Genomic DNA, 27,920 nt, shown 5'->3' with positions numbered 1-27,920 from the left:
TAACGATGAGTTTAGGAAACTGCAACCAATTCCACACAAGAGAAGCCTTGAGTCATTAGGTCCACCATCTTTAAATACGCCTAGTGACCAAACCAGCAAACTGTACAGTGTTAATTCTTTAAACCACGCACATCAAATGAAACAGAGAATCTTATGCTCCTTTGTAAAGGAAACTTTAAAGGACACCCCCTACTTCAAGTTCCCTGCAATTCTTCCATAGGTTATTATACAAAAAAATTACTAACCTTTTCCAATCTGACACATAGCAACCTCCAGCTTAAAGAATTGGTATTTCATTTTGACTTTGTGCATGGTAGGAATAGATGTCAACTTGAAGTGCTTGTAATATACCTGAAGTAATATGGAGTTTCAAACACAGTCAAGCAGCAATCATAGAATCGGTTAGGCTGGAAAGATCTTTAAGATCATCAAGTGCAACTGTAAACCTAGCACTGCCAAGTCCACCACTAAACCATGTCCCTAAGTGCCACATCTATGTTTTTAAAATACCTCCAGAGACGGTGACTCAACCACTTCCCTGGGCAGCCTGTTCCAATGCTTGATAACACTTTCAGTGAAGAATTTTTTCCTAATATCCAATCTAAACCTCCTCTGGTGCAACTTCAGGCCATTTCCTCTCATTCTATCACTTGATACTTGGGAAAAGAGACCAACATCCACCTGGTTTCAACTTCCTCTCAGGTAGTTGTAGAGAGTGATAAGGTCTCTCCTCAGCCTCCTTTTCTCCAGGCTAAACAACTCCAGCTCCCTCAGCCGCTCCTCATATGACTTGTTCTATAGACCCTTCACCAGCTTCATTGCTCTTCTTTGGATGCAAAATGCCATGGGTTATAAATTCAACATGGTTTACAATAGAGGAAAACACTTACCTGAGGGTAAGGGTCAACTGTTGCTCCTTTGACTTTACCAAGTCTCCTACTCTAAAAGTTGTACAGCCCAGGAAGCTTCGCTACAAAAAAAGTAGAAAGAAAAGATAACATCTCTATTAATTTTTGATGTTTTAATTGTTACTTTTTGTCTCACACATGGAAATCTTTCTTTGGTACCTAGAAAAATATTAGTTTCCAATAAACTAATTTGACAGACTATTCTGTTGAAAATTTTTATGCACCCGTAGCATAATCAGTAAATTTTTAAACTCTGGTTTTACAGGCAGGAACCTCTCTCTTTTTCATTAAGAACACCCTGACAACCTGACAAAATAACAAGTTGTAAAATGTACAGACACAGGAAAAATTTTGTTCAGTACAAGCATTTGTATTTGCATCTTCTTTCTATATTTCTAATTTCTAGATTACAAGAAATGCTAAATTTTTAGTGTTTTATCAGAGTTGTTCTTCCAGTAGTTTTTCCTCAAGCCTTAGGCACTACCATCTATGTATTCCAAATATGAATGTATTTCCTAAGAAGGTATTTTTACATGGAGTTCAGTGTAAGTTTATTAATAGAAATGTTATATTCCTCTAGTTTATGGCAGTGTTTCTAAGTACTTGTTTCCTTTATTTTCATTGTAAGGTGGACCTATTCATTGCAGCACAAGTGGAGAGAAATTTGCTAATGAAAGTAGAATGTCTAAAGTCAAATTAAGCTACAACACTATCTTTTCCTTCTATCAAAATCACCTTCACATATCATCAAGAAAATAGCATAAAGAGGAAAACATATGCATCTTTTGCTTTTTGGTTATTTTTTAACCTCTGCTCATATCCTGCCGCACGCTGCTAAAAGTCTCATTTGGTCAACTTGGTCAACAGTAGGATTCTTGCCCTGGGAACAATGGGAAAGACAGTAAGTCTACAGCTATCTTCTATCCATTTATCCTTCAAATATAGAACTCAAAATCTCTTGCTCTGAATAAATTATAATGAGATCATAAGATTATGTTGAATTTTTGCAAGAAAACAACAAGTATACAAAGCCTGTTTTTATTACATTATACTAATTTTACTCTACTGTTGGAATGGCAAAGTAAAATTCCATGCTAAATTATATACGTCCTTGGATATACAAATTAAAGAAGAATCAAGTTGCTCTGAGTCAACATAGGCTGCATGCAGAGAGCAACTTTCCCCTCCAGGGAAAAAGAGAAGAAAAATTCTATTTGTTGCTACTGAGAAGCATAAATTCCTCTGGTAAAAAAAAAAACCACAGCCTGCTCTCTTTCAGGAAGGCCAGCTGGATATAGAGTACTTGAATGCTAACAATAAAGCTATACACTAAGGTAGGTTTACTTGCATATAAAATATACAGTTCAAATCACAACTCTCGATTTAGGTAAGCACCAGCACTGGTCTCCAATTTGGTAAACTAAGTCATCAATCATGGCTCATTCCCATCAATGACACAGGTGTAGGTTTCCGGTGCTTTGGTTGGCACTTAGGCAGTAAAAAAAAAAAAAAAAAAAAAAAAAAAAGACACAAGCGAAGGGTCTAGGGAAGGCTGGGAAAACAGTGGCTTTGGGAAGTGCTGGACAGGAAGTAAGGAAGAAGAAAGGCCAATAGGAAAAAATAGAGAAAAATACTGCAGCTGTACAAGCAAAGGTCATGGTTAGTTTTCACTGCCAAAATGAAATGTACTTTTACAAGATATACATCCAGGTGCAACAGATGGCCTTGCTAGAGTGAACACACTGATAGTTATATCTTCCTTTAGATCAGTCAATATTACAGTGTTTCTTCACTAAAACACTATAGTGGCACAGTTAGCTCAGGTTAGTTATCTTCTTACAAGAGCGTATCCTTCTTGGGATCCACAATAAGAACACATTCCGCAGCACAACATCTATATAGCGGCCTTTATTCTGGCATTTTATGGCATCCAAATGCTTGTATTTGCAACCTTATCATTTGGAAAGAGGGAGAGGGATATTTGGAATAAAACGGATATAGGTTGGGTCACTTGGGGCTCCTTTCTGCAGCACAATAGAACTATGAATCCATTTAAGAATCCGGGGTCCTCGTATGATCAGGGCTAAGAAGCAATTACAAGGCTCTCATATACAATGTAGGAGCTTTGGTCATTTTACCCACTAACCATCTCAGTGTCATATCTAGTTCTCCAGAGTCATAAAATTAAAGGTGAATAATTTTATGGGCTTTAAAAAAAAAAAAATCTACCTATTTGTCTGTTTCATTATTTTATGCTTATTTAGAATGAAATTTTATTTCCCTGAGAACACAATTAGGAGTTATTTGCAAAATTAAATAAAATTGTGAATGATCCCATGACCCAAATGAAGACAGTTATGTTAACAAGGGGTCTAATTTCAAACAATGCTGGAGAATACTTTTTCCATACTGATTTAGATTCAAATAGTCTACCCTGGGGCCTGAACTGGCAGTCTACAAACCAATCTAACTTTGCACATGTGACTTGGAGAGGCTTGAAAAGTAGGCTTTGAACAGAACTGCTGCTGTAATGCTAATTACAGAGTAATGTTCTTCTGTAATTTTGCTAGTGGGGTACTTACAATTATAAATCTTAAGATATGTGCCTTGAGTAGTTTGATGAATAATCTCAGCTAGGCAAAGAAAAAAGTCTCTATAATAGCTATATGAAAAGTTGAAGCACATAGATTATTTCACTGAGATTGAACTTGCTGCCAAGCTATAGATTTTTCAAACACTAGCTAAAGTCCTAGAAACTATGCCAAGGAAGCCCTGGTAATGCAGGGAAGTCCACATCTTAGGCTAAAAATTTCAAAATCCAGTTATTTTAAATGTTTTCAGATGTAAGTCTGATACCTGCACCAGATGGTGTTTGGTCTTTTATTCAGCTCTAGCAGGACCAACATTTCCGACCCCCATGAGATGTCCATATTATCTGGGAGGTTCCAGCCTTCGCAGACCCAGAAATGACATCCCAATACCTTTGCCAGAAGTTCTACAGATCTACACGGAAAAATAAGTCCTCCATATGTCACCAGCGTAATTTCTTAAAGTGAACCCAAAGGCAACTCCTACAGCAGAACGTTTTATACTCTGCACATGAAAACCAGAAGGCGACAGGCCAGGGTCATTGAGGCAATGCAATTCCTAGCTCTCATTCTCATCCAGATTTCTTTTATGGAAGTAGCAGGAAGTCTAGATAGTTGTGCTTGCCTCAGGATAATTTCAGTTGAAAAGGAATGTGAATGGGATTACATCAATCACTGAGACTATTACTTCTGCCTTGATTTTTTTTTCTTTTAATTCATTTAACCCAACTTTTACTATTAAAAAAGCTTGCCAGCTCCTGTTTAGCAGTTAGGCAGAACATCATTTCTCTTCATTGGGTGTCTGTGTCTGCTGATGAGGTGAGAAAAAATAATTAATCAATTAATGAAAAAGAATTGCTTACTCCAACATCTGCTCTTGGCTCCTTGTGATCAGGTAGGACACTGGTGCGGACCTGAGAGAGGAAAGGAAAAAAAAAGGAAAACAAAACATTACTTGTTTGCTGTTACTTTCCCATAAGATGAGAGGAGTGTTCATGCACTTTTTTCCTCATACTTTCTACATTTTGGAGATAAATTTAAAGGGAGGTATATATGTATATATAATTTAATAACAATTAATAATTTAAGCACAATATCATCTGGTTCCTGTGGAGAAAGTCTCTCACCACTACCCATTTATCATTCTGAACTTTCCTGATTCTCTAAAAGGAGAAAGGTTGTGCTCAGTTCCTCCTCTCCTAAAATCAGACTCCTTGGCTTTAACTGGAATGCCAGAATTCTTCATCTAGACTTGTTATCTGGAACCAAAATTTCCAACCACGAATGAGAGAATACAGTACATTAAAAAGTACTTTCACAAATAAATACTTGCCTTTGCAGGCTGACCTGCAGCAGATATCGTGATCCCGTCTCACACAATATATGGCCCTGTCTTCTCCTATCACTTTCTGTGCATCTCTGAGGTGACAGATATTTGTAGGCATTCATAGGATTAAAGTCCCGGTATTCTCCCCTACACAGGACCTCCAGCTGTCCCCACATTTTCTGCAGGGTGGAGCTGCCATTGTACACAACTACTTTCATTTCACAAGAAAAAGTATGGAACAACCTGACTTCCTCATATTTCTGTATCTCCCCAAGAACAGTACAGGTTTTGTTTAGGGCAGTGGGTTTAGTGTCTATATAATTTCAATGTTGAATGTTGGTTGAGAACAGAGAACTGATTAAACAGTAAATAAATAAATAAAAGTATAAGAAAACAACCTTAACACCCCTCTAACATGGTCTGCCTGAGCCAAAACAGTCTATTGGATTAGCTTGCTGGTAAAAGGATGCCAGCTTCAGCAACACACAAGGGAGGCATGTACTGAGCATTCACATCTGTTCTATTACCTAGCCTAAATAACAGATATCCATTTACAGCACAGCTGCCCAAGGACAAATTTTTGGCTTGATTTCAAAGTAAAACTCAAACTCATTTTGCAAATCTGTCAGCAAAAGACTCATTTTGTCCCATGCCCTCAAACATGTCCCTCAATTCTTTTATTCTAGCTGCAACTTACTATACAAAAAGAAAACCCTCCTTTAAAACAAAGATAATATTACGTGTCTGTCTGTTATCTAAATGCAACCTGTTGTTAGAAAGGGCCAGCAAAAAATCTACCACAGACACACGACAAAGTTGAACCATAGCTTTTCTCAGTCAGCTCTTGTCCCTTGATTCTCTACAGTGAGAACATTTTTTTTTTCCACAAAAGCCTAAAGATAGTAAAGAAATACTACAATTAATTTCATGAGGGCCACCGTACTTTAGAAATCTGTGGGAGTCCTCATTTGGATGTAATTTTACATTTGGATTTCTTCCCACTAATATAACATTAGCAACTCTGATGCATTTGGCTTTATACAGAACATTAGTACAAAATTTTCAACATAAATTTACCTGTAAATACTTCAAGTCACAAATGAAAAGAAAATTACTGATATTTCCCTGTTGGTGATACCTATCTTAATCTTTTGGGGGCTGGGGAAATCAGGGAACTAACTTACAGCAGATCTGTTTCTTAAAAGAAAGACGGGGTATCAATGCCAGGCCAACAAGTCTATGTCATTTTAAGATGCTGAAAAGCTATTTTATATGCTAGCCTCAAACGGATAATATCTGACCCAATGTGGAAGTGAGGTTATTTCCGTTTTCTAATTTTTATGGATATTCATTCAAGAAACATAAATTAATAATTTAAGAATGAACCCTCCTCTTCATCATTGATTTACAGAAAGACTCATTTGTAACCCAGAAGCAGTTCAGTAAGTATTTTAAAACATGTGTAATTGTTTTTGCACGATACTAAGGTGTGCTTTAAAGGAAGAGGAAGCCGACGTATCTTTTATGCTTATTGAAATCAACAGAATCAAGCATACACTTAGAATCATAGACTGTTCATTCCTTATTTTGCTGGATAAAATCTCAGTTCAGGAGAACTTATTTCTGTTTTTCTGACCTAGCAGAGAAGTGGAAAGGGATGTCAAAACCTGACAAACCTATAGTATGAGCCTTCCATGTAACAAAGACACATTTCATAATTCCAAGTGGAGTTCAATAAGGAAAACAATTCTGTCGCTTGTTTGCAGTTCCAAGCTCAATTTCATTAGTGTCACAATGAAAGGGGTAGAAAAAGTATCCACAAACTTCAGTTTTCAGTTCTAAAATACTTTTTGTTTCAGCTGTGTGGTTTTTCTGTTTTCATTTGGTTTTAACCAGCAGTCATACAGTCAAAATGTACATAAATACTGCATTTGGTGGAATGGCATTAGACTGTGCCTCTCTCCTCTCTGAAATATATTTCTTTTGAAAGGAAACCGGATTTTTTTGATCCAAGTGTGTGAAAATATTTTTTTTTTTTAGAAACAGTTTTAAAATATTCATTAAAAAGACAAGTCATACATGTGTATGTAAATACATATATGGGAGCTATAGCCTGGTCCCTTTCTTGTTGTCTATTGGTTGAGTTCCCAAACATACTTAAACTTTCAGAAGGCTGCAATTATCAGAGTCCCATCACGAGACATTCACATAGGCTCAGGCAAGGATCATTACAAGCACAAAGTCAGACAGTTCGTAATCAAATATAAAACATAAGAAACAACTCAGCTCTAGTTCCAATCCACAATATGAAGGGGGGGGGGGGGGGGAAGAGAGAAATACAAAGGATTTGAAAGAGCAAATATTCTCCCAATACATTACCTGATTAAACAAACTGCTGTACTTTTTAAAACCTTATCATATACCAACTTTTCCCTAATGGCCCCAAAAGTATTCTAAAACAACTACAAAATATAAATACAAACAAAAAACCAGATTTTAATCTCAAGCATCCATTATTCTGTTAGAATTTCAGTTTTTTCATGATTTGCTCTAGGTTTTCCTGAGTAAAATACAAACCTCTGAATACTGAGTTTATTCAGAATTGGGGTCAGACTGAACTTCCCTGGAATAACAAACATTACAGCCTTACCTTCCCCAACAAGAGATGTATGAAGAGATCAAAAAAATAAGCAAGAAAGCTTGTAACCTAGGTCAGATGTAAAAAGTTTATGACAAGTATTCATTCCAGTGATTTAGTTTGTAAAATAATACAGCTATCTTGTATACACCACAGCTTGTCGTACCAGGAAGAACACTAGTGCGCTTGAGAGGATACTCATGAGACATTTTGTTTTCTTTAAATCTCATATAGATCAATACACAATGAGTAGCTATCCTTATACTTTCTAGTGCGTTTATCAGACATATCTAAGTGTCCAATTTCTCTAGGCATAAATGCTACATTCAGCTTTAATTAACTGTCCTTTAGTATAAGGCAGCTTTGTATGATTAAAAAGAACATTTCTTTCAGTCATTCACGGCAGTCTCAGCCACATCCACACACACTGTCAAAGTTCAGAAAACTGAATCATCACCATTACTGGAACTTTTGTGCCTGATCTTAATTAAAGCCTTTACATTTCAGTTTATGATCAAAGGCCATGTTTGGAAGGCACTTAAGTTTTGCAAAGAAACACTGCTAGACCCTTTTCTCAGTTACTCTAGATTTATCTCATCAAATCACCAGTGGCTTCCAATGACTTCCCAGTACTTATTGCTGTTGGCTACTCAAATGCACTATTCTGTCACCACTGTTATACGCTCCCAGCACCTTGCGATATCTAGGTACACACTGCATCAGGCAAAGCAGAGAGACTACTGACAATAGTCACTGAAAAATTGACTTATAATCTTTCAATATAGCACCTTCCAGGAAGGCATTCACAATTTCTGCACCGTTCTTTCCCTCACAGGCCCTTTTGCACAGAAAGCGCCCTGAGCTGTGCCAACACAACCACCACGACTCCACAGATGGTGCTATGGACAGTCAGTCCCGATCCTCAGCACCATGGCCTGCCTGCCTGCCAGCCATGCCCCACCACCCATCACAGTCGGGGAGTAACTATATATCTTGTAACTTTTCAGTCAAACAAGTTTTCGCTTCATGTATATGTGCTGGATGAGCTGAAAAGGCTGAAATTGTTACTAGGTTCTGCAACAATATCGATCAGCTTTTACAGGCTAGATCCCATTCCACTACATGCAGCAAATTCATTTTTAAAAGAAGGTATTGATGAGACACTGTACATTTACCAGCTATTTATTTTCATAATATAGATTAACAATTTGCTAAATAGTTCAATCAACATAGCGTGGTCAGCAAAGTAAAATACTTCCATCAATACTTTGTTGGACACCTGCTTATTGGATGGAGGATAATGCTAATACAGTCATTTTCTGACCTTTAGTGCATAATTATTTCTAAGAGTCCATATAAAGCAAAAATGAAAATCTTTTCCCAATAGGCATGCATGTGGTATTGCAGGGTTTACAGTTCCAATGGAAAAGTTGCTATGCAGAGACACTACCAAATGTGAAAATTAAAGATGAAAACAAATAAAGGGAACATAAGCTATATCAAATTTATTGCAATGCTTTTGCAGTGGTATTAATATATATTATGTTTCTTATATATTAACAAAATATAAAATAAAAATTATAAAATATATACATATTTCCCTACTATCTATAGCAGGGAAAGGGGGACTTTCTCCCTACTATATGTATACCCCTATTATTTGCTGTATAGCAAATAACAGTTTCAACAGTTTCAGCAGTTTCAGCAATTTATCTGTCTGAAAGGGTCAAATAGAAGGGCAGGCATATCTGCATACGGTTGGATACTTTTTATAGGCAGTGCTTGACTGTGACTCTCTCACAGAGTGTGGAGTCAGAATCACTCACTTGCGCAGCACTGAGACTATGTACTACCTCCAGGCACACTTTTCAAGAAATACGATGAGGATAATAGAAAATATGGACATCTCAGTCTCTAAGAATTATCATAAACTGCTTTTCTTTCCAACTTCTCTACAGCCAAGTATCTTTGTCTTCTCTGTGTAGGCTGCATCTTTATACGCTTTCTAGAGAAGAGTACCAACACATGGTACAAGACCAGCATTACGTGATCCCCCCCGAGCAAAGACTGAGGTTAACAAAAATTAACAGCTCATGTAGGTGCATAACTAGGTGTATGAATAACAGCAGAAAAATACAAAAGTCTTGAGTATTTGATTACAAAATAAGTTTTGTTTATATTTACAGCTCGGGCATATAATCAGAATTGCCTTCAAAAAACTGAAATCCACAGTTCAGAAATAACAGATTACTTAGCAGCGCTCTCTGTATTGAGTGCATCACAAACACCACACCACCTCTGCAACATCCAAATGGAAGCTGGAACAGACCAAGTGACAGAAAAATCTATACATTACGAGTGCTTTGGGAGAGGCTACAGAGAGTCAGATTAGATCCACCAAGGCTTATTAACTCAGCGTAATTGCCAGCCATACCGGAGCTGTACTACCTTGCACTGTGCCTCTACGCAAAACGATACCGACTGCATCCATACAATAGCGCACTGTAGCTGGGATTTCAGGAGGAGGTTACAGCTTGGGTACAGGGCCTGACTCAGCATGGCTCACAGCTTCACCTGCTGCCACTCAGTCTGCAAATTCCCAAACACAACTAAGAACCGACTGTACTGAAGATGTGCTAGGAGGAAAAAAGGCAGCTCCTGTTAATGCTCTTTGCCCCACAAAGCACTAAGATCACATACACTGCTTCTTCCCCGGTATGCTCTAAAACTGAAGTACACAAAGCTGAAAATCACACATTTGAAATACAGTTATAACAACCTCCCTATATCTAGGTCTATTCTCTTCCACAGCTATTCATATGATAAATAACTAATACTTGAAGGCAAAATCCTAAGTTTGATTTATCTCTTGGAGTCAAGGTAAATATAAAAAAGCTGTCAAATCTATCCATATAAATCTAATCTTTAACATGTTTTCAGTGTATGCAATGAAAAAATGGAAGAAACTATTTACATTGTTAACGTAGTACATAGCACGAGCACAAGATTCGATTTAATGTATTTTAAACAGCTTTTTTTTTCCACTGAGAAAGTTCTGTCAACTGTAAGGTTATGTGAGAGATTAAAAATGACAAAGAAAAATGGTCTTTATAAATTAGAGATCATTAATATTTGAGTCTTAGCATCATTAAAAATAGGTGCTCTTCTGCTACTAGTAATTAATTTGCTCTTTATTGAAACTTGGGGTACAGATACTCTGCCAGTATCAGTTGCTGCAGTACATTGCTTTTCAGGGAGAAGAAAAAGCTGTGTATTGCTGCACCCAGCTAACTCTCAGCTAAGAGTTAATGCAGACCTTTGCTGCCAAGCATTCTTGTTTTGCATGAGATCATTGTCACTCCTCTTGTGAACAGCTGTAGCAAAGGATGACCTTTGCACTGTGGTTTCAGCGCACGCAGTTTGTACCCATGAAGAAACACCTACAAGTGATGTTTCAAGCATTGCAGGGGGCTGAAACGCCATCCGTTCTCAGCTGCAACGCATCCAGCCACGACAGGGAAGTGACACAGTGCTCGCCTGCTCAGAGTCCCCCCCGAGTAAGAAGTGCTAACTGGCAGAGGCAGCATCGCATTGCAGGTTGGTTGGTTGCTTATTAGTCGACCTTGTTTTTAAGAGGTTGAATTTTTGCAATCGTTATAATGACCGCTGGTTGCAAAATAATGAAATACAGGCTTTTTCCTCTATCTCTCAGTTCTTTTGAACAAAGCTCAACCATGTGAAGAAACCGTCTGTAGTCTTATATAGGTACTGAATATTCTAGGCATTTCCTCAGTTTTAATTTTTATATAATAAAACATCATATTTGAAGTCCTTAGTCATTACAATCAACCAGTCGGCCGGTTACTCTTTCCCCCCTCATCATAATTTCCAGGAATCACCCCTTTAAAGTCTATTGCATACCGGGAACAATTTGCAAAACCTGAAGAGTAAAAATCCCCTTTAAAGTGCTTGTGATGCCTGCTCTTCCCTGCTTGCTTTCAATGTGAAACAAAAGTCACAGAAGGCAAATTCTAGCTTCTGTCCGCAAGCTACTGATGGAGCATTCCTAAGCTTTTTTGGCTATTCATTTATATGGGCCAGCCAACAAGGAGTTGTTACTTGCTCAAATCCGAATACCTCAGGCTGGTTATTACAATTCCACCATCCAAAGATCACCAAGACAGACTCCACAACCCGAAAAAAGCAGCAGTTAACTGCAGCCAGGGAAACCCAGATGTTCTGACAAATTACATCCCAAAGAATACTCACTCCAGAATAAGAAAATAGAATGCAGAAATACGTATACAGGCTTTTTCTCCACTTTTCTCTCCACCGCCCCCCCATCTAGCTGAGCATATTGCTTGAGCAAAACATGACTGATCTGGCAATCTCTCAGTCTGTCTGTTAGAGCATCTTGCTCCCCTGAAGCAGCAGACTATAACCCAAGTGTTCAAGCTGGAATTTCAGGGAAAAATGCCTTCCTAGAATCAAAGTATTCAGCACTGCTCACACAGCCTGAGGCAGCTGGGGAAAAAAAAAAAAAAATCTCATTTCCATATGAGTATCAGGAGAACCTGTGCCAGAAAACCATGCTAGAGAAACCAAGGAAAGGGCTTATTCTCTAACCACTTATTTCAGGGGACACTTGAGAGGATACAAGCCAAGGGTGGTAAAAAGCACATACAGTTGTCTGACGAACAGCCAGTCAACACAGTCTCACTTCAGTATATGACGCACAACATAAATTAAGGCAAATATTGCTGGACCAATCCCATGATGAGCTCAAAGGCAATATAAAATTACCAGAACACAATCTTCTGCATCAAAACTTGAGTAAAAATTGCACTATGACTCTGAATATCTTCACAAAATGAGTTGAAATTCCCATTTATTTATTTACTGAATAAAGTCTATTTTTGAGTATGCCAAAATCTGCATTTCATAATCTGTATCTATTACCATAAAAATTGCAATAAGTTCTTCAGAAATCTTACTATGAACATGACTCCATTTACACTGATGAGCCAGTTACAAGAAACAAAGCTTATATTTGCATCTAGTACAGGTATTTCCAACACTCCCAGTTCCTCAATAGATTGGAACACTTACTCAAATGGCAGAAGGTTATTCACATGTTAAACACAGAAAAAAAATCTTGCTGCCTTAAACAAGTCCAGACCTTTCTATACTCTATACAAAATACCCCTCAGTCTCCAACTCATGGGAGCAGCTGGAGACAAAACCTCAGAATTTAGAAGCCTCTGCAGCTGGAGACTCGTGTTCCTCCACCTAAGTTCCCTCTAGAAGCTGGTATTATCCCTCTGCCAATACCTGACTGCATTGCCTGCGTGGGACCTTAAGTTCAGTATTTTGAATGAGTTATTTTTATGTGAGGTACTGAACTAACCAACTATCAGCTCCCATAGAAGCAGAAAATTGTCATAAGATTACCCAAAAAGAGAGTTAAAGATTGTATCTCACCTTCCCTTGTTTTAAGGTAACTTTTTAACATGAGTTTTTAAATTTTTAAGTGAACATTTTAGAGCAATTTGGCTCAGCCAGCCAGTCTTGATCTTCTTCATTTCCCACTGGGAGTCTCCCTCAGGGAATTCCAGCAATGGATTTTCTCGGCAGTTACTGCTCCAGGCAGCTGCAGCAGTATCACCACCAGAAAGAACTTTTGTGAAGACTTAAAATTAATAACATCATTTCCCTAGAGTCTCTGTGCCACGTTTACAAGCAGCGCCCATCGGTCAGTATTCTGGACATCTGTAGATGTTGAGAGAAGCAGAGAAAGCTGCTTCAGCTCTATCGTATGAAGGAATATGCATAGAGCGCGCATTTTCTGACTAACCCTGCTCCCCTCAAAAGCGGACATAAAAGTTTGAAAAGCAATCAAGAGCCTGATATTTTAATAAAAACAAGTATTAGCAGCACAGGGCTTTAAGAACCTCCAGATCATTTGTTTCAATATTTTACTGTCACGGACACCACATAATAAAACCCCCTTCACATATTTTTGAACTACACCTTGAAATTATTTGAATTTCTGCTCCCACCCTTCTAACTGGAAGGTCATTCCAAAAAATGATTGCTATAATAGTTCAGAGTCATTTTCTAATTTGCAGCCCAGCATTATTCATGGAGAGTTTATACTCATTTGCTCTTCTGCCAACACGGTCTTTTAGCTAAGTAATTATTTTCTGTTCCTCATACTGGTCTCCTGATGTATTCATAAGAAAGGAATCATATGCCCTTTCGTACTTCATTTTGTTAGGATAATAAGCCAAACTTTTCCAATACACTGTCATACAATAGGCTCTCCATTCCCCAGATCACTCGATCTGTTCCAGTCCCAATTCATTTTTCTTGAATACGAACGATCACATTACTGACAGCTTGCCAGAAAAGCCCTAACTTGTGTATATTGAACCTGATTCCCTGGATTCATCTGGGAATCCTGTTTGCCTCTCTCCGCTGCATTAGATCCGCTGCTCAGTCACTTTGATCAACTAATTTACCTGTGTTGTCCTTCATGTAATTTGTTTCTGATGCATGATGTCTTAGTTCTTCAAAAAAGTTCACATTAGTAGAAAATACAGGGTAATGTACTTGGAGACAACTGTTTTTCATCCCGTTTCTATTATTCCAGACTGAGTGCCTTGAAGCAGCTCCACGGGTAAAGAATTCTCTCAGCTGGCAACCCCTTTTCCCTTAGGAGACCAGGAGCTTTCAGCACACTCCAAATTTTTGTCTAGTAAGTGGAAGCTTGAAGGACTCTCACATATATTTCCAGAAAAGCAGGGAAAATAAGATTTATCAATAGGATTTTTTTTTTGTTCTTATGACAGTTTGTGATAAAGTTTAAAAAATAGTGGAGGCTAAGGTCTGGTGGCGGTATTACCTAACAGATGGTAATTCACTTCTGGTTTGGGGAACTCTGGGTAAAATCGCTCATCAGATTTACTGTGGTAGAAGGCATAAATATAGGTTAGACAGATGAGAGGGAGTACATAAATTTTTTTCAGGCTTGCTATGAGCTCTATTTTCTTTGCCTTAGTAGACAGGATCTATCTATTAATAAAAGCCCATTTTAGCAAGCTTATAGCTGTACTTCCCTAGATAGTGGCCCTTCCAACCTGTAGAACTGCAGTGCTGTCATGAGAACGACTGTTGTGACCAGGGCTCCGGCATGCTTTGTCCACATTGCTAACAATCCATGCTTGAAGAGATCAAGGAATTTTCTCACAGGAACCTCCGGAAGTTCCTGGGAAAATAAACATTCCCAACTATGCAAATATAAACATTCCCGACTATCCAAGCATAAACATTCCCAAAACTATGTACAAAGATGTACAAATTCATTTTTTCATTTGAGAAAGTATTTTGTTCTTGGACTAGAATAGTTAAACCTGCATAGCTGGAATTAAGTTCTTAAGTACATAAATACTCAAACAAATAACCCACTGGTCAGCCACCTTTAAACAAACAGAAAATCTTTGATAGTGCTCTGACCTTTGCACAACCTCTCTCTCTTCTGAGATGAGAAACTGAAAGGGGTTTTATTTACTTATTAAACAAATTGACTGCTGGCTTCAGAAGTGATTTCAAGATAGATGTCTCAACTCTCTCACAATCTAAATTAGTTTCTCCTTTAAAGGCAATAAGTAGGTATCACTGGAAGGAGGCATCACCCTGGGCCTATTTTACACTGCAGCAGCCTAAACATATTGGCACCTGCAAGACAAGGCAAAAAGCAGACATCACACAGTTCCTTTACTTCTCAATACAAAGTTGTAACAGAGACAAGTTTATGTTAAGAGTATTTCATTCTTTTGTCAGTGACATAGTATTCATAGTAACTTCCACAGAAAATGCACATGATTTTGATTGCAAAACCATTTCACAGCAAGACTGGTTTTCCTCATCTGAGTATGTCACTGTGCTTAATGGCCATACTAAGATAAACCCTTTTTTCCCCCCACTACATTGTCAATTTTATTTATTTTTTTAAAGCATAACTACCATCTGCAAGCCATGGTAATCCTTTTCTACAAGCATGAGCTCTTAGTTAAAATAAAATAAGCTATGAGCACCCTGTTTTCAGACTGATAAGTAGGGTCAGGAAAGTTGGTAGTGATGGCTGCCTGTGCTAAGTAATTAAATTCTGATTCTTATGAATCACAAAGTTTGAATAAAGACATTAGGTAAATATTTGTTTCTTTCAGAATTTATGTAATGATGATGCAAAAATATCCTAAGGCTCTGAGTAAACATGAAATATATTTAAATATTTTCACCACTTAAAAAAAAAAAATAGATCAACTTTTACTAAAACTGAAAAGTGGTAATCTTCTGGGATTGTTTCAATGATGCTTTTTCAGCAAATAAACAGAAAATATTAAAAAGAGTAGTCTTAGCAAAGATATTTAGGTCTGAAATTTGACCATGCTTCTATTTCTAGCAGTCAGTTATAGATTCCATCTTTTTTGCTTTTATCTTGCAACTTCTTTTTTGGAAATTCAGCAACACTATGTTTTCTGAGAGCAACAGTATCTGTTATTAGACAAGCTGATATGAGATGGAAAGAAACGGACAACTTTTTTTGGCACATGAAGTCTACTTCAGGACCTCAAGAAAGCTTGTGCTCCTGAAAACTTGCTTCCTCCATCATATCTGCTTGTCTAACAAAAGGCTACCTACTCCTACAGACCCTTAGAGCACCCTCAAATTGCCATAAATTACGTAAGAAAATGGATGCCCTTTCTGTGATCTTTTCCGATGTTTCACAGCCAAGCCACCTCCATTCTAGCCCACCAGACATACGTTCTGTAAGATATCCAAATGTCAGCCACAGCACTACAGCTTACTAAATGAAGTTACCACAACCAGGAGACAGGAAAAGTATAGCACAAACTCTGGTGACAGCTTTCCCCCCTTTCATATTTTACATGCTACTCTTTCACTTCTGATGCACAGTGTAATTTGTCACTATCGCATCCTTTGTTGCTTCCAACAGTGCTCTGCTAAGATGACAGCACTTGCTGACTCATCCTTTACTTCCTCAGTGAATGACATGAAATACTGTAGGATGCAGAGATTTAAAGTCAGTATCATATCTCAGGATACATACAAATTGACACCAGGAATGGGAATTGGAAATTTCAAAAAGGCATGTATTTCAATGCCACTGAACAGAAGCTCCAGTTCTAAAAAATACTCTGTCGGTAAACACCCTTAGCTATTCTTCCTCCAAAACCAGTCAATTCATTAAAAGTCCAGTTGGTTTGGGGAGGCGCATAAGATTCTGTTTAATTTGGATCCAAGTCTAGGTACACTAGCTTATGGAAGATACCTGTATTTTAAATCATTAACAGTTCTCACAGAGATCAAAATTAATATTAGAAATTCACTAGAAAGTGAGCATACAACAAGAGCAGAGGATAAAAAAAGCACACACACATCTTAGCAGGAATAATTTGGTCATGTAGATTAAATGACACAGATTTGATTTCTGTCTAAATAAATCAAAGGAACAGATATATCTTACCATAGATGATGTAAATTTGCATAACTTTTAATGGCTGACTACAGATAATGCAATGTCTTGAGGAGGACTTTTGAAAAGAAGTAGGAGATTCTATCTACTTAATAAACAGCACATAGGCTATACTTCCAAAAATGTGTTAGTAGCCTCACATATCAAAATAATTTAAATTCATCAACTTCACAGGAACATCACTAGTTACACTCAAGCACAAGTAATACAGCCAAGCTTAGCAAGTACAGGCTTTAGCATAGCGAAGCGGTGTTCATTTTCGCTTTATCCAAGTACAGAACAGCCTACAATTTCTCCTTAATCCTTCCCCCAACACTCAGTAGAATCTTTTCCCCTGACACAGGGAATAATTATTTATAAAAGCATTTTAATACAAGATGAATTATATGAATGGTAGTTATACATGTAAAAATATGGTAATCTCTTCAGCTTGAGGACAGGTTGTGATATAGTGCCCTGAATTGCAAAGCATCCTATACACTGACAGGACAGTGGTAGTTCTAGAAAATTAATGTTTAGAGGTTTCCCCTTCCACAATTCATATCTAAAACAGAAAAAGATATATGCAACAAAGAACAGTTTGTATGTGAAATAATGTTGCATTCATAGAGCATCTTCCAACTCATACAATAAATTCTGTATAAATGATTACAGACTCTCTGCATCCAATGTGAGTATTATAGTGGTTGCCTGAACTCAGCCATCTTGCAGATGGGCCCTTTAAACAAAAATTAGAAGCAACACAAAACCTCACTGGATAAAAGGCATGAATCTTTATCTAACTAATTCTAGTAAGCATTTCAAGACATGAACTAATTTAGCATGAATGTCAAGGCTCGTGTGCCTAGTTTTCTAATGAAACCCATGCAATTTCCAATGTTAAAAAAGCCACATCCAGCAGCTGAATTGTACAATTTCATTCAGAAGCAGACCCCAAAAATAAAAGCCCAAAAGCCCAAACCAAAACCACCCATGCACACACCCACCCCCCCAATTATTACTTGTATTTCTTATGCTACCGCAAAGCAGTCAGGATGCTTATCTAGAACAATAACAGCCACCTTTACAAATGACAAAAAAAAGAATATGAGAATGGAACGAGGGCAATGAATACTGGAGGTATTGGGATGAGCTCTGCTTATCATCTATAATTTATTCCACCTATGAGTGGAACAAATGAGAAGAGGATAAAACAGCTGACGAGAGTGGATACATAGAATATTAAATTCAGAATCAGTCACATTAGTTAAAAGACTTGTGTGTCATACTTGCTCTTCTAGTATCAACTATGTGAAATGCATATGCACGTGTGGGACTATCTTATTTTGCTATGACACATTTAGTCAGTCTCACCAAGCGATACGGTATTTTTGAGTAATACTCCATTTTATTTATTGCTCTCATGTCAGATCAGTATAAATTACTAATAAAATTTAAGAACAAATAGTTAATTTCATTGTATTATGGGTTGTGTTAAATATTGTATTAGTAGCTTTTTCCCAACAATTTCCAAAACATTTTTTTAACTACAGACCACAAAGAAATCTGGATACTGGATCCGTAAAATTACCAGAGAAATAGGCTACAAGAGGTATTTTTATTCCAAAGTAAAGCTGAAGAACATGAGAAGTAGCATAAGGAGGAAGAGAGACAAAGGTCCTGATTCAGGAAAGCATTCTATTTTGAGGTACCATTTCAGCAGCTCTCTAAACACCATTGCTGTCCTAAATGAAAGCAAAGGAGAACTTAAAACAAAAAATAGTAAAAAAGGAATTTTTCAGTTTTACAGGCAATGGATTTATCTCAATGAAAAAACTTGCTTAATGATCAATGACACTTTATGAGAATATACATAATATAGTGGAAAGAGAGAAACAGACATTTTATAAACATGATTTGAAACTGCCTATATAATAGTTTATTACATCTTTCTGAAGACTGAAAAATCTCATCTTCATATGTATTTCCCAACTTGGTATTTTGCACAGCACCACTATCATCAGAATTTGTTCGAAATGAATACTGAAACTTTTCCCCCATCTTAAAATCTCCATAAAGCGTGCCTAGATTTATTCTATCATTCATACACAGTTAACGTCTCAAAAGAAAGAATAAAAGGGATCAAAATGCTTTTCAGTATTTTGACTAACAAAACTTTATTAATGGAAAAATATTTTAAAAATCCAATGGGTTAAGAATTTAACTGCAAAAAAAAAATCAGTAAAATCAAAATAAATATTTCCATACATATTCGCTAAAATTTACTACAATTTCTTCTATTTACACATAAACATAAGCATCGTAAGAAATCCTCTTTACCCAGAGCTACAAGAAAGAAAATGAGAGGTTAAACCAAGTATACAAATTGTTTATTTATATACCTCCAGTGGACACAGTCTAAAAGAGGTTAATTTCTTTTGCATTCTGTGATTTCATGAAGTCACTCTGCTCAGTTTTAAGCACTAAAGATCTTGAAATAATACCTAATTTAACACTGCTGCAAGAACCTTAACTCCAAACTTGTCAGCATACGCATCATCACAGAGCAGTTAATAAAAAGCACTTTATTAAATTCCGTATCTCTTGTTTTTGAAAAGATCAGAGTGGAATAAAACCGACATTAATGATCTTCAGTACATCACTCCCTGCAAAAACTAAAATATAGTTGGACTTATTTGAAAGTCCACATTTAAAAATAATAGCTGAATATTCTTTTAAAAGGAAAGCCCAGCATTGATTCAAATTGCATGTGAGGCTTCAGCTCAAGATAATATTTGGATTAACAAAATGTGCATGACAGGTCTGATTTAAACACTGCAGCTTAAAATTCTCATCCTCCTACACAGAGATCATGGCACGGAAAGGCAGTGAATTATGCGCCACTCTCTACATCATCATCGCTCCACAAACCTGTGAGCGATCCGCAATTGCGTATATCTTGAGAGGGACAGTTTAAGGGCATACGAAGGTCCTCCAAAATTCCAAGAAATCTCAAGGTTGCTCTGAGTTAACGATACTTGCCTTCTTCCTTGTACATGAGAGAAGAAACCAAGACCCTTTGCATGAAATTCATGAAGAATGTTTCACAAACACAAGAGTGACAAAATTCCAGACCTCTGTGGGGAGAGGGGAAGCCCACTCATCGTGTGAAACAGCAAGTACTTGCAATCTAGAAGCCTTTTATCTGTGACCTCATGGAAATTTTTTTCTGATCTATTTTCATCTCTGGAAAGCCATCTAACATCCATTTAAAAGGAAATATCTTTGCCCTCCAGAACTGAGGACCTACGCTATGGGAGTCCATATCCTAAGTCCCAGATGCCAATACTCCGCTCCCCATGTCCTTTCATTTCTGTTGTGATAATTTTTGTTTCTATCATCACAATTTAATTCAGCTGTTAATTTCTCTTCCTACATAGCATCTTTGTTCTTAGCACATATGAATTTCTTCCCATGACAACTGTGTACAGGAAATGCTGCCACAGTGAAGCATGCAGTCCCAGAAACAGCACCTCGTTTAACATCTCACCATCGCTCACAGGAAGACACAAAGAATGGTATTTTCAGCCTCTGTCAGAGAGAATCAATTCATATTCCACAATACTCAGAAAACACCCAGACCCTGCTTTTTTTTCAAAACTCACATGCCAACTGCAGTGTATCTACTTCCTGGGGTCTTTTTCTCCTAGAAGAGAAAATGATTTTCCTTCCCTCAACAATGAGATGAACACAGACAGCTGCAAGCCCCTGAAGAGGGAAGTTGTTATTTACACCTCAGCCTTGACAGTACTAGTAAGGATCACACACCAGAAGCAATTTTCCAGGATTTATGTCCTCCCTCAATCAGAAAGTTTCCTGAGACAGTATGCCAAACTTCCACTCTTTTCCATTCTTCACTACCAAGAATTTAACACTGAAGTTTGCCGTAGAAGTTTTCTTTTCATATCATTTATTATGAAGTTTTACAACTGATGTGTAAAACAAAAGTAAACCGTATTACCCTATTTTACATTTCTTTTTTATGCCTATAATATATTGTGTTGGGTTTGCGTGGCAGGGTTTTGGTAGCAGGGGGGCTACAGGGGTGGCTTCTGTGAGAAGCTGCTAGAAGCTCCCCCTGTGTCTGATAGAGCCAATGCCAGCCGGCTCTAAGACGGGCCTGCTGCTGGCCAAGGCCAAGCCAATCAGCGCCTCTGTGATAACATATTTAAGAAGAAGAAAAACACTTAGAGAGAGAGCTTTTGCAGCCGGAGAGAGGAGTGAGAAGATGTAAGAAACTCTGCAGACACCAAGGTCAGTGCAGAAGGAGGGGGAGGAGGTGCTCCAGGCGCTGGAGCAGAGATCCCCCTGCAGCCCGTGGTGAAGGCCATGGTGAAGCAGGCTGTCCCCCTGCAGCCCATGGAGGAAGGATGAGGGGGTGTAGAGATTCCACCTGCAGCCCATGGAGGACCCCACGCTGGAGCAGGTGGAGGCACCTGAAGGAGGCTGTGGCCCTGTGGGAAGCCCACGCTGGAGCAAGTTCCTGGCCGGACCGGTGGACCCGTGAAGAGGGGAGCCCACGCCAGGGCAGGTTTGCTGGCAGGACTTGTGACCCCGTGGGGGACCCCACACTGGAGCAGTTTGCTCCTGAAGGTCTGCACCCCGTGAGAGGGACTCCATGCTGGAGCAGGGGAACAATGAGAGGAGTCCTCCCCCTGAGGATGAAGAAGCGGCAGAAACACCATGAGATGAACTGACCGTAACCCCCATTCCCCGTCCCCCTGTGCCGCTGACGGGGGGGAAGGTTGAAGCCGGGAGTGAAGTTGAGCCCGGGAAGATGGGAGGGGTGGGGGGAAGTGTTTTAAGAGTTGATTTTATTTTCTCATTCCTCTACTCTGTTTTGCCTAGTAATAAATTAGATGAATTCCCTCTCTAAGTTTGGTCTGTTTTGCTCGTGCCGATAATTAGTGAGTGATCTCTCCCTGTCCTTATCTCGACCTGCAAGCATTTCGTTATGCCTTTTCTCCCCTGTTTAGTGAATGAGGGGAGTGAGGGAGCGGCTCTGGTGGGCACCTGGCCTCCAGCCAGGGTCAACCCACCACATATATGTAAAGAAATCCCTTTATAAAAAATTATTACCATTGCCACTTTCGTAGTTTTATTTGTAAACACAGCTGGCAGAAGCCTTTGGAAAAGACCCACTACTGCTGAAGGACATGCATCAGGACTACCTTTTGGTGCACCAGTTTTTTTACTTCCACAGATTATCCAAGTGACAGAGCCTATTTTACTTCTAACTTCAGTTTCTACTTAAATATACTAGTACTCCATAATTTATATTCAAACTTAGTTCTTTCAAAGACAATGTTAAGAAGCAGCAGTTGGAAGTGTCAACATCACTATTAGCAATGTTATTTCTGCGGCCAAAGATCTCCTATTAATCCTTCTGTGTTCTTGTGTGGATTGAAGATCATTTTATAATCATGCACTTCACTTGACAAGTGCCTACACTCAAGAGATCTCCTGCCAGTACTACAGCTACCATCAACAACCAAACAAAATAAACTTCAGAAAAAATGGTTCAAAAAGTCAAGTCTGGCAGATTATTTTTTTTCCCTGCTAAAAACCGCTCTTTAAAATGACAGAGAATTATTCATGTTTTTAACCTTTTGTTAATCTACTGTGTTACAGATGCTAAAGATCCCTTGAGGGCAGAGCTACTATTCTTGTTTCATTTCATCTAAGAAATAAAGACAGTGTCATCTCAGTGAACTATTTTTTCCAAGAAAGAAAATCTGCAGACTGACCATCATTTTGTCTTGAAAACATTTCTCTGTAAAGATAAGCACCAGTACCTGATGAATATCATTTAAGAAAACCACACTTCCTGAGCAGAGGCTCAGTTTGTTTCCAGCAGTGCTTCCATATAGAAGAGCAACAACAAAAGCCGCTTCCAGTTACGCAGTTCAATTGTATTAACAGCAATATTTTTTCCTCTCACTTTTTTCTCCTCTAAATTTCCCACATCCTCCAACTCAAAACAAACAGTCTCAACACATTCTTTATAGATCCTGCTCCGCTGGCAACCCAGGAATCATCTGGCAAAATAATTCCTCTTGCGTGCAGGGCACAGCTAAAGGTTGCCCTGTGGCACGGGGCCAATATAGCATATATACTTGCTCTTGAGACACTAGGAGTCAGCATGGTTACACTGAACCCCTTCTCAGAAAAGGGCTCTACTCCTTTCTGCATATTTTTTTTTTCTTTTTTAGCAACCAGAAATTGAATTAGGCTCTGTACTTGACTTACAGCAGCCAGTTCATGGTCATCAAGTTCAGGTTGCAAAGGAAATAAACCTCTCCGCTTTTCTAAACTTCCACATTTGCAGCCTTTTTGTATTAAAGCTTTTGCAAACTGGATGTGCAGAGCTTCAGATTCAAAATGATGGAAGTTCACAAATATGCCTTTCAACTTTCTTTTAATATTCAACACAGCATGTGGCCAAACATATTCCTCAGTGTTATACAGCAGCATTTATAGTAGGGTTATATAGAAATTCTTTGTTATACAAATATTTAATTGCTGTACTTATATATGTCATTTTCCATGAAAACAGTCTGAGTTAAGTGATTGTTCTGTAATCTAGTCCTGACTTTCCTGCTTTTTACTTCCAGAGAATAAGATCTGTTCCCTCTATGTATGAAAAAAAAAAATTTCTCACAAGTGGCTTTGTGCTCCTGCAAATTACAGGAATTCCTGTACAACAGATCAGGAGAGTCTGACACTCACATTTCAAGTTGAAAAAAAAAAAAAAAAGAAGAAAATATTATCTCCACATGTTTACAGATTAAAATGAGCACCACCACCACATTCAAAAAAAGTGAAAACAAACTGCAGGAAATAATCAAGGTAAAATCCCCAGGGGCTAAGTGGCAACAAAGTAGGACAACACAAAATATTTCAGTGAAAGTTATACACAGTAACACTTAATTTAAAGGTAGCTCAATTAGGTAGCTAAATTAAATGCCATAATAATCTGATGAGCTCCTACCCCAATATATTCCTTCTTGCAACAAAGGGTTAATAAACCCAGAAGCTACAGTGATGCTTTGGGTACCAATTCTCTGTGACAGATCCCAGTTCATTTCAGGTAGATGGATGAACTCTAGCGACAAAATCATTAAAAGAAAAATTCTGCTTCTACTGCCTTTATTACTATGCACTTTTAAACCTCTGAGGAAGGAAAAGAAACACGTTACAGTCCTGTTATTTGGTCTAGCTGTTGAGAAACTGTTTTTAAATTATAGCAGTCTTGCTCCATCCTAGTCAGCACTCTGCACAGAGAAGGAAGGGGGTGGGGGAAATCAGTAACTTTCTCCACACAGCCCAAGACTGTCAGGAAAATTATTTATGAGGAATTTAGCTACAGAAAACCAAAAATGTTTCTCTCTGACTGATACTTTTACAAGGAACATGAACAGTGCTGTTTCAAAACTCAGTGGCCAATGCAGTCAGAAAGCCGCCTTTTGGCAGTAGTATGCGTACTGCGTTTAGGAAGAGGTGAAAAAAGTATGCCCAGGCAAGGGCAAATAAGTTGTCACGCCAGGATAAGAATTCAGTTCTAATGCCACTGGTAGCCCACTGACATCCCGAGGAAGAAAGAAGAAACAATTTTTCCACTGAGTTAGAATGCAGATCTTTAATATCAGAGTAGCTATCGGCATTACCTAAAAGCAGGGAGATCCTTTAACGAAGAACAAAGGACTCTAAGCTGAAGGTTTTGAAACATCCCAGACGTCACATAACAACTGCATGCGGAAACAACCAAACAAGGCAAGTAGTGTATTAAAGACTTCAAATTGTTCTAAGCTTATCAGTGTTCTTCTGTTTAAAATTATTAATGGCAATAAAAACGACAGAATTTTGTTAGACGAGAGCTTCCTTGCAACCAAGTATTGTTAGAAAATAAAAAAGGGTACATGGATGGAAGAAGCTTGGCATTTTTCACAATATCTGCTGTTAAAAGGGAAAGTTAACTATATAACATCGCACGCATTTCTCTGTAAAACACCTAGCTATTTCCCCCATTTTACTGAGGCAGAAGCTCCTCTTTACCTAGCCACTAGGTTGGTGCTTACCGGCTTCAGACATTAAGCTTGGTTACCTGACACACCGATCCCAGCGATGTACACAAACATATTTAATCTTATGCACTAGGGGGAATTCCATAAAAATCAAAAACTCTGCAGAATAAAACTAAAATATTTGTGACTTGCCTGTGACAACATAGTAAGCCTGGGGCAAATTTAAGAACATAGGTTCTTGTCTCCCATTCCACATACCACAGGATTACTCAGCTTCCTTCCTCCATTCACAGTTGGGGGTATCCCCCTAACGAACACATTTATGTATTCCAAACACTGTGCTATTTTAATACCTCTTCAAAGCCCAAGAACTAATTGAGACCATCCCAAAAAACCATGTGTCTCAGCCATATAATCCAGCTGGGCAGAGCTACATTAAGAGCCAGGCTATTCAGAGACTTCTGATGTGTACCTCCCATACTGCCGCTTATCCAGCACACTATTCAAGTGCTTTATCTCCTCAGAGGATTTAGAAACACGGCTGGCAAAACACAACGGGCCTCTCTGAGCTATGAGCATCTGAAGAAGAAGAAGAAGAATTTGGGTGCTTAGGACAGAAGATAGACTAAATATGAAATTATTTAAAGAGCTATGGTTGCTTAACCACCTTTCTTTTATAACCTCAGATCTTGTTAATACACTAAAACCAGTTCCTTAACTGGTTTTACTACTCGATCGGTAGTCTAAGTTTTTTTAACGACAAATTTAAAATTATTTTGGAAAACAAAACCACTGAAGTTAGATTCAGTGAAAGAAATTGTTATTTAGTACATCGCTTTTTCAAAACTTTTTCATTCAGGTTGTATAATAGAAATGTTTTCAAGGAAGATAAAAAATAGTATTTTTTCACTCACAGTTCAAAATTTTGGGATTTGAAAGCTGGGTTTCATACCTGTTTGTGCCAGTGAAAGTTTTTGCAGTAGGAGCATACTTAATTGGTGTTCTCCAGCAAAAGACGCAGAAAATACAACGTCAACACTTTAAGAAATCAAAAGTATCTTAATTCCTTGTATTTAACAAGGCTCTTTTTGATGTTTCTTTTACAATAATGCTTCTTTTTGGCATATCCACAGTAAATTGAGCATCTTAACTCTTGATTTCACTTCCGCCTCCTGCTTTCCCAAACTCAGGACCAACCACCAAGCAATGCAGTAATACGACTGTCATTGAAACAAGGGTGCAACTGCAGTTACTTTACTGCTAAGGTTACACACATGGTTTCTGCAATAGTTTCCATTCTAGAAACACCAATATACCAGCATAATTTCTGCCCTAACAATGTCTAAGCTATTTTCTTCAAAGCCAGCAAAACAGTGGGAAAAGTATAAAAGGAGACAAGAAAGTGATGTTGAAATTTCAGAATTTCTAGACCATAACAAAAAGAACGAAATTGCAGTATCATTTTAATTAACTGTGATACACTTAATTGGAATAGCCCTTTCACCAAGATACCTCATGGGAAAATGGATTCAGCTGAATGCTGGATGGCAGCAATTTAGTAAGGAAAGTACAGTCCAAACAAAAAATTATTCTTAACAAGGAAAGAGTCAATAAGTGTAATGAAAAATGTGCTATTTAACAGGTATTTTCCAAAGATACCTTATACTTTTTGTAAAATAGATACTGCTTAAAACAATTAAGGGCAGCTCATAGCTGTGTCAATGTGAATTAGAAGAAAAACCCAAGTCACTGAAGTAACATCACTACAAAACCAGGGGCTTCAGATCTATAAAAGAGAATCTAGTGTAAAAAAGGACCTTCACTGAAATTAAACCAAATAGTAATTTTTTATTTTAACAGCTCAGAAAAGTGGCACTTACATGGCTTAAAATAGTTTAACAAAATTGGGGGGAAAAAATGGAATAGAATTTTGTTGCAATATCCAGTACATCTACTGCAGATTAAGTGTACAATGCCAAATCATGACAGAAATTAATACAAAGAATTATTGGTCTGTGTTTTCAACCTCATCTTAAGAGTTTTGTTACTTCCATGCTGTTTCTTACATGAAAAAGATTCTCTCACTTAGCATGCAAAGAGGAGGACATATTCTCAGGATCCATGATGAAAATTCAGGAGTCTGTTTTCTTAACAGATGGGTTTACGTCTGAGTAAAATTGATTCCTTCTTTCAAAAGAGCAGAAACTTTGTCTCTGAGAACTCCAAAACTGCGAAGGAGAAATGCTTCACACCAGGAATCTACCTAAAGCTTGAAAACCCTATTTTCTCCATAGAAAAACAATTACTTGTTAACAAAGTGAAAATTATGCAATGAACTGAGACCCTATAAAATGCATTTTTCTGCAGATATTGAGGTACTTCCTGAGCTTATTAAAAAGTTTGTTGTTGCCCAAGTTTAAAATGCTCATGAGAGAACAGTGTTTCAAATGTACATAAACCAAACTTGATCAAAACAATTTCAATTATTTCATGAAGACAACTTAAAGTTAGGACTGTCCAAAAGAGATTTTCCATCACTTGACTAGACTTCCAGCAAAATGAATGCAATTCTGTGTTTTAAAGAAAACTGAATTACTTTATGGCATGTTGCTCTGCTCAGTGTTAATGCTGCCCAAAGAATCATAAGACTGAGAAGGGGAAAAAGCAAAAGACTGAACAACACTGATATGTAGCAGCATGTAAGACCACCTCATGGTTTTGATCAATTGTGAGCCACCTAGAACCACCTACTGCCATTTGAAACACACCAACAGGCTGAGATCCACACAGATTTAAAGTTGCTGTCAGAAACGTTTGGCAAATAAATTGTGGTAGGT

At 37.9% G+C, this 27,920-nt stretch overlaps 1 protein-coding gene across 3 annotated transcripts in view; it reads right to left on the bottom strand.

Annotated features, from left to right (window-relative positions):
* INPP4B (inositol polyphosphate-4-phosphatase type II B) overlaps nt 1–27,920 on the bottom strand; it is a 346,423-nt gene that overhangs the window by 126,061 nt on the left and 192,442 nt on the right. For all 3 annotated transcript variants that reach the window (XM_054824339.1, XM_054824341.1, XM_054824340.1), the window contains exons 8-9: nt 4,360–4,410; nt 891–970 (exon numbers count right to left, since the gene is read on the bottom strand). In XM_054824339.1, the coding sequence (XP_054680314.1) occupies nt 891–970; nt 4,360–4,410 (131 nt within the window). The remainder of the gene's footprint in view (nt 1–890; nt 971–4,359; nt 4,411–27,920) is intronic.

Source organism: Grus americana, chromosome 4, assembly GCF_028858705.1.
Source record: "Grus americana isolate bGruAme1 chromosome 4, bGruAme1.mat, whole genome shotgun sequence".
Taxonomy (NCBI): Eukaryota; Metazoa; Chordata; class Aves; order Gruiformes; family Gruidae; genus Grus; species Grus americana.
This window is presented reverse-complemented; position numbering and strand designations above follow the sequence as displayed.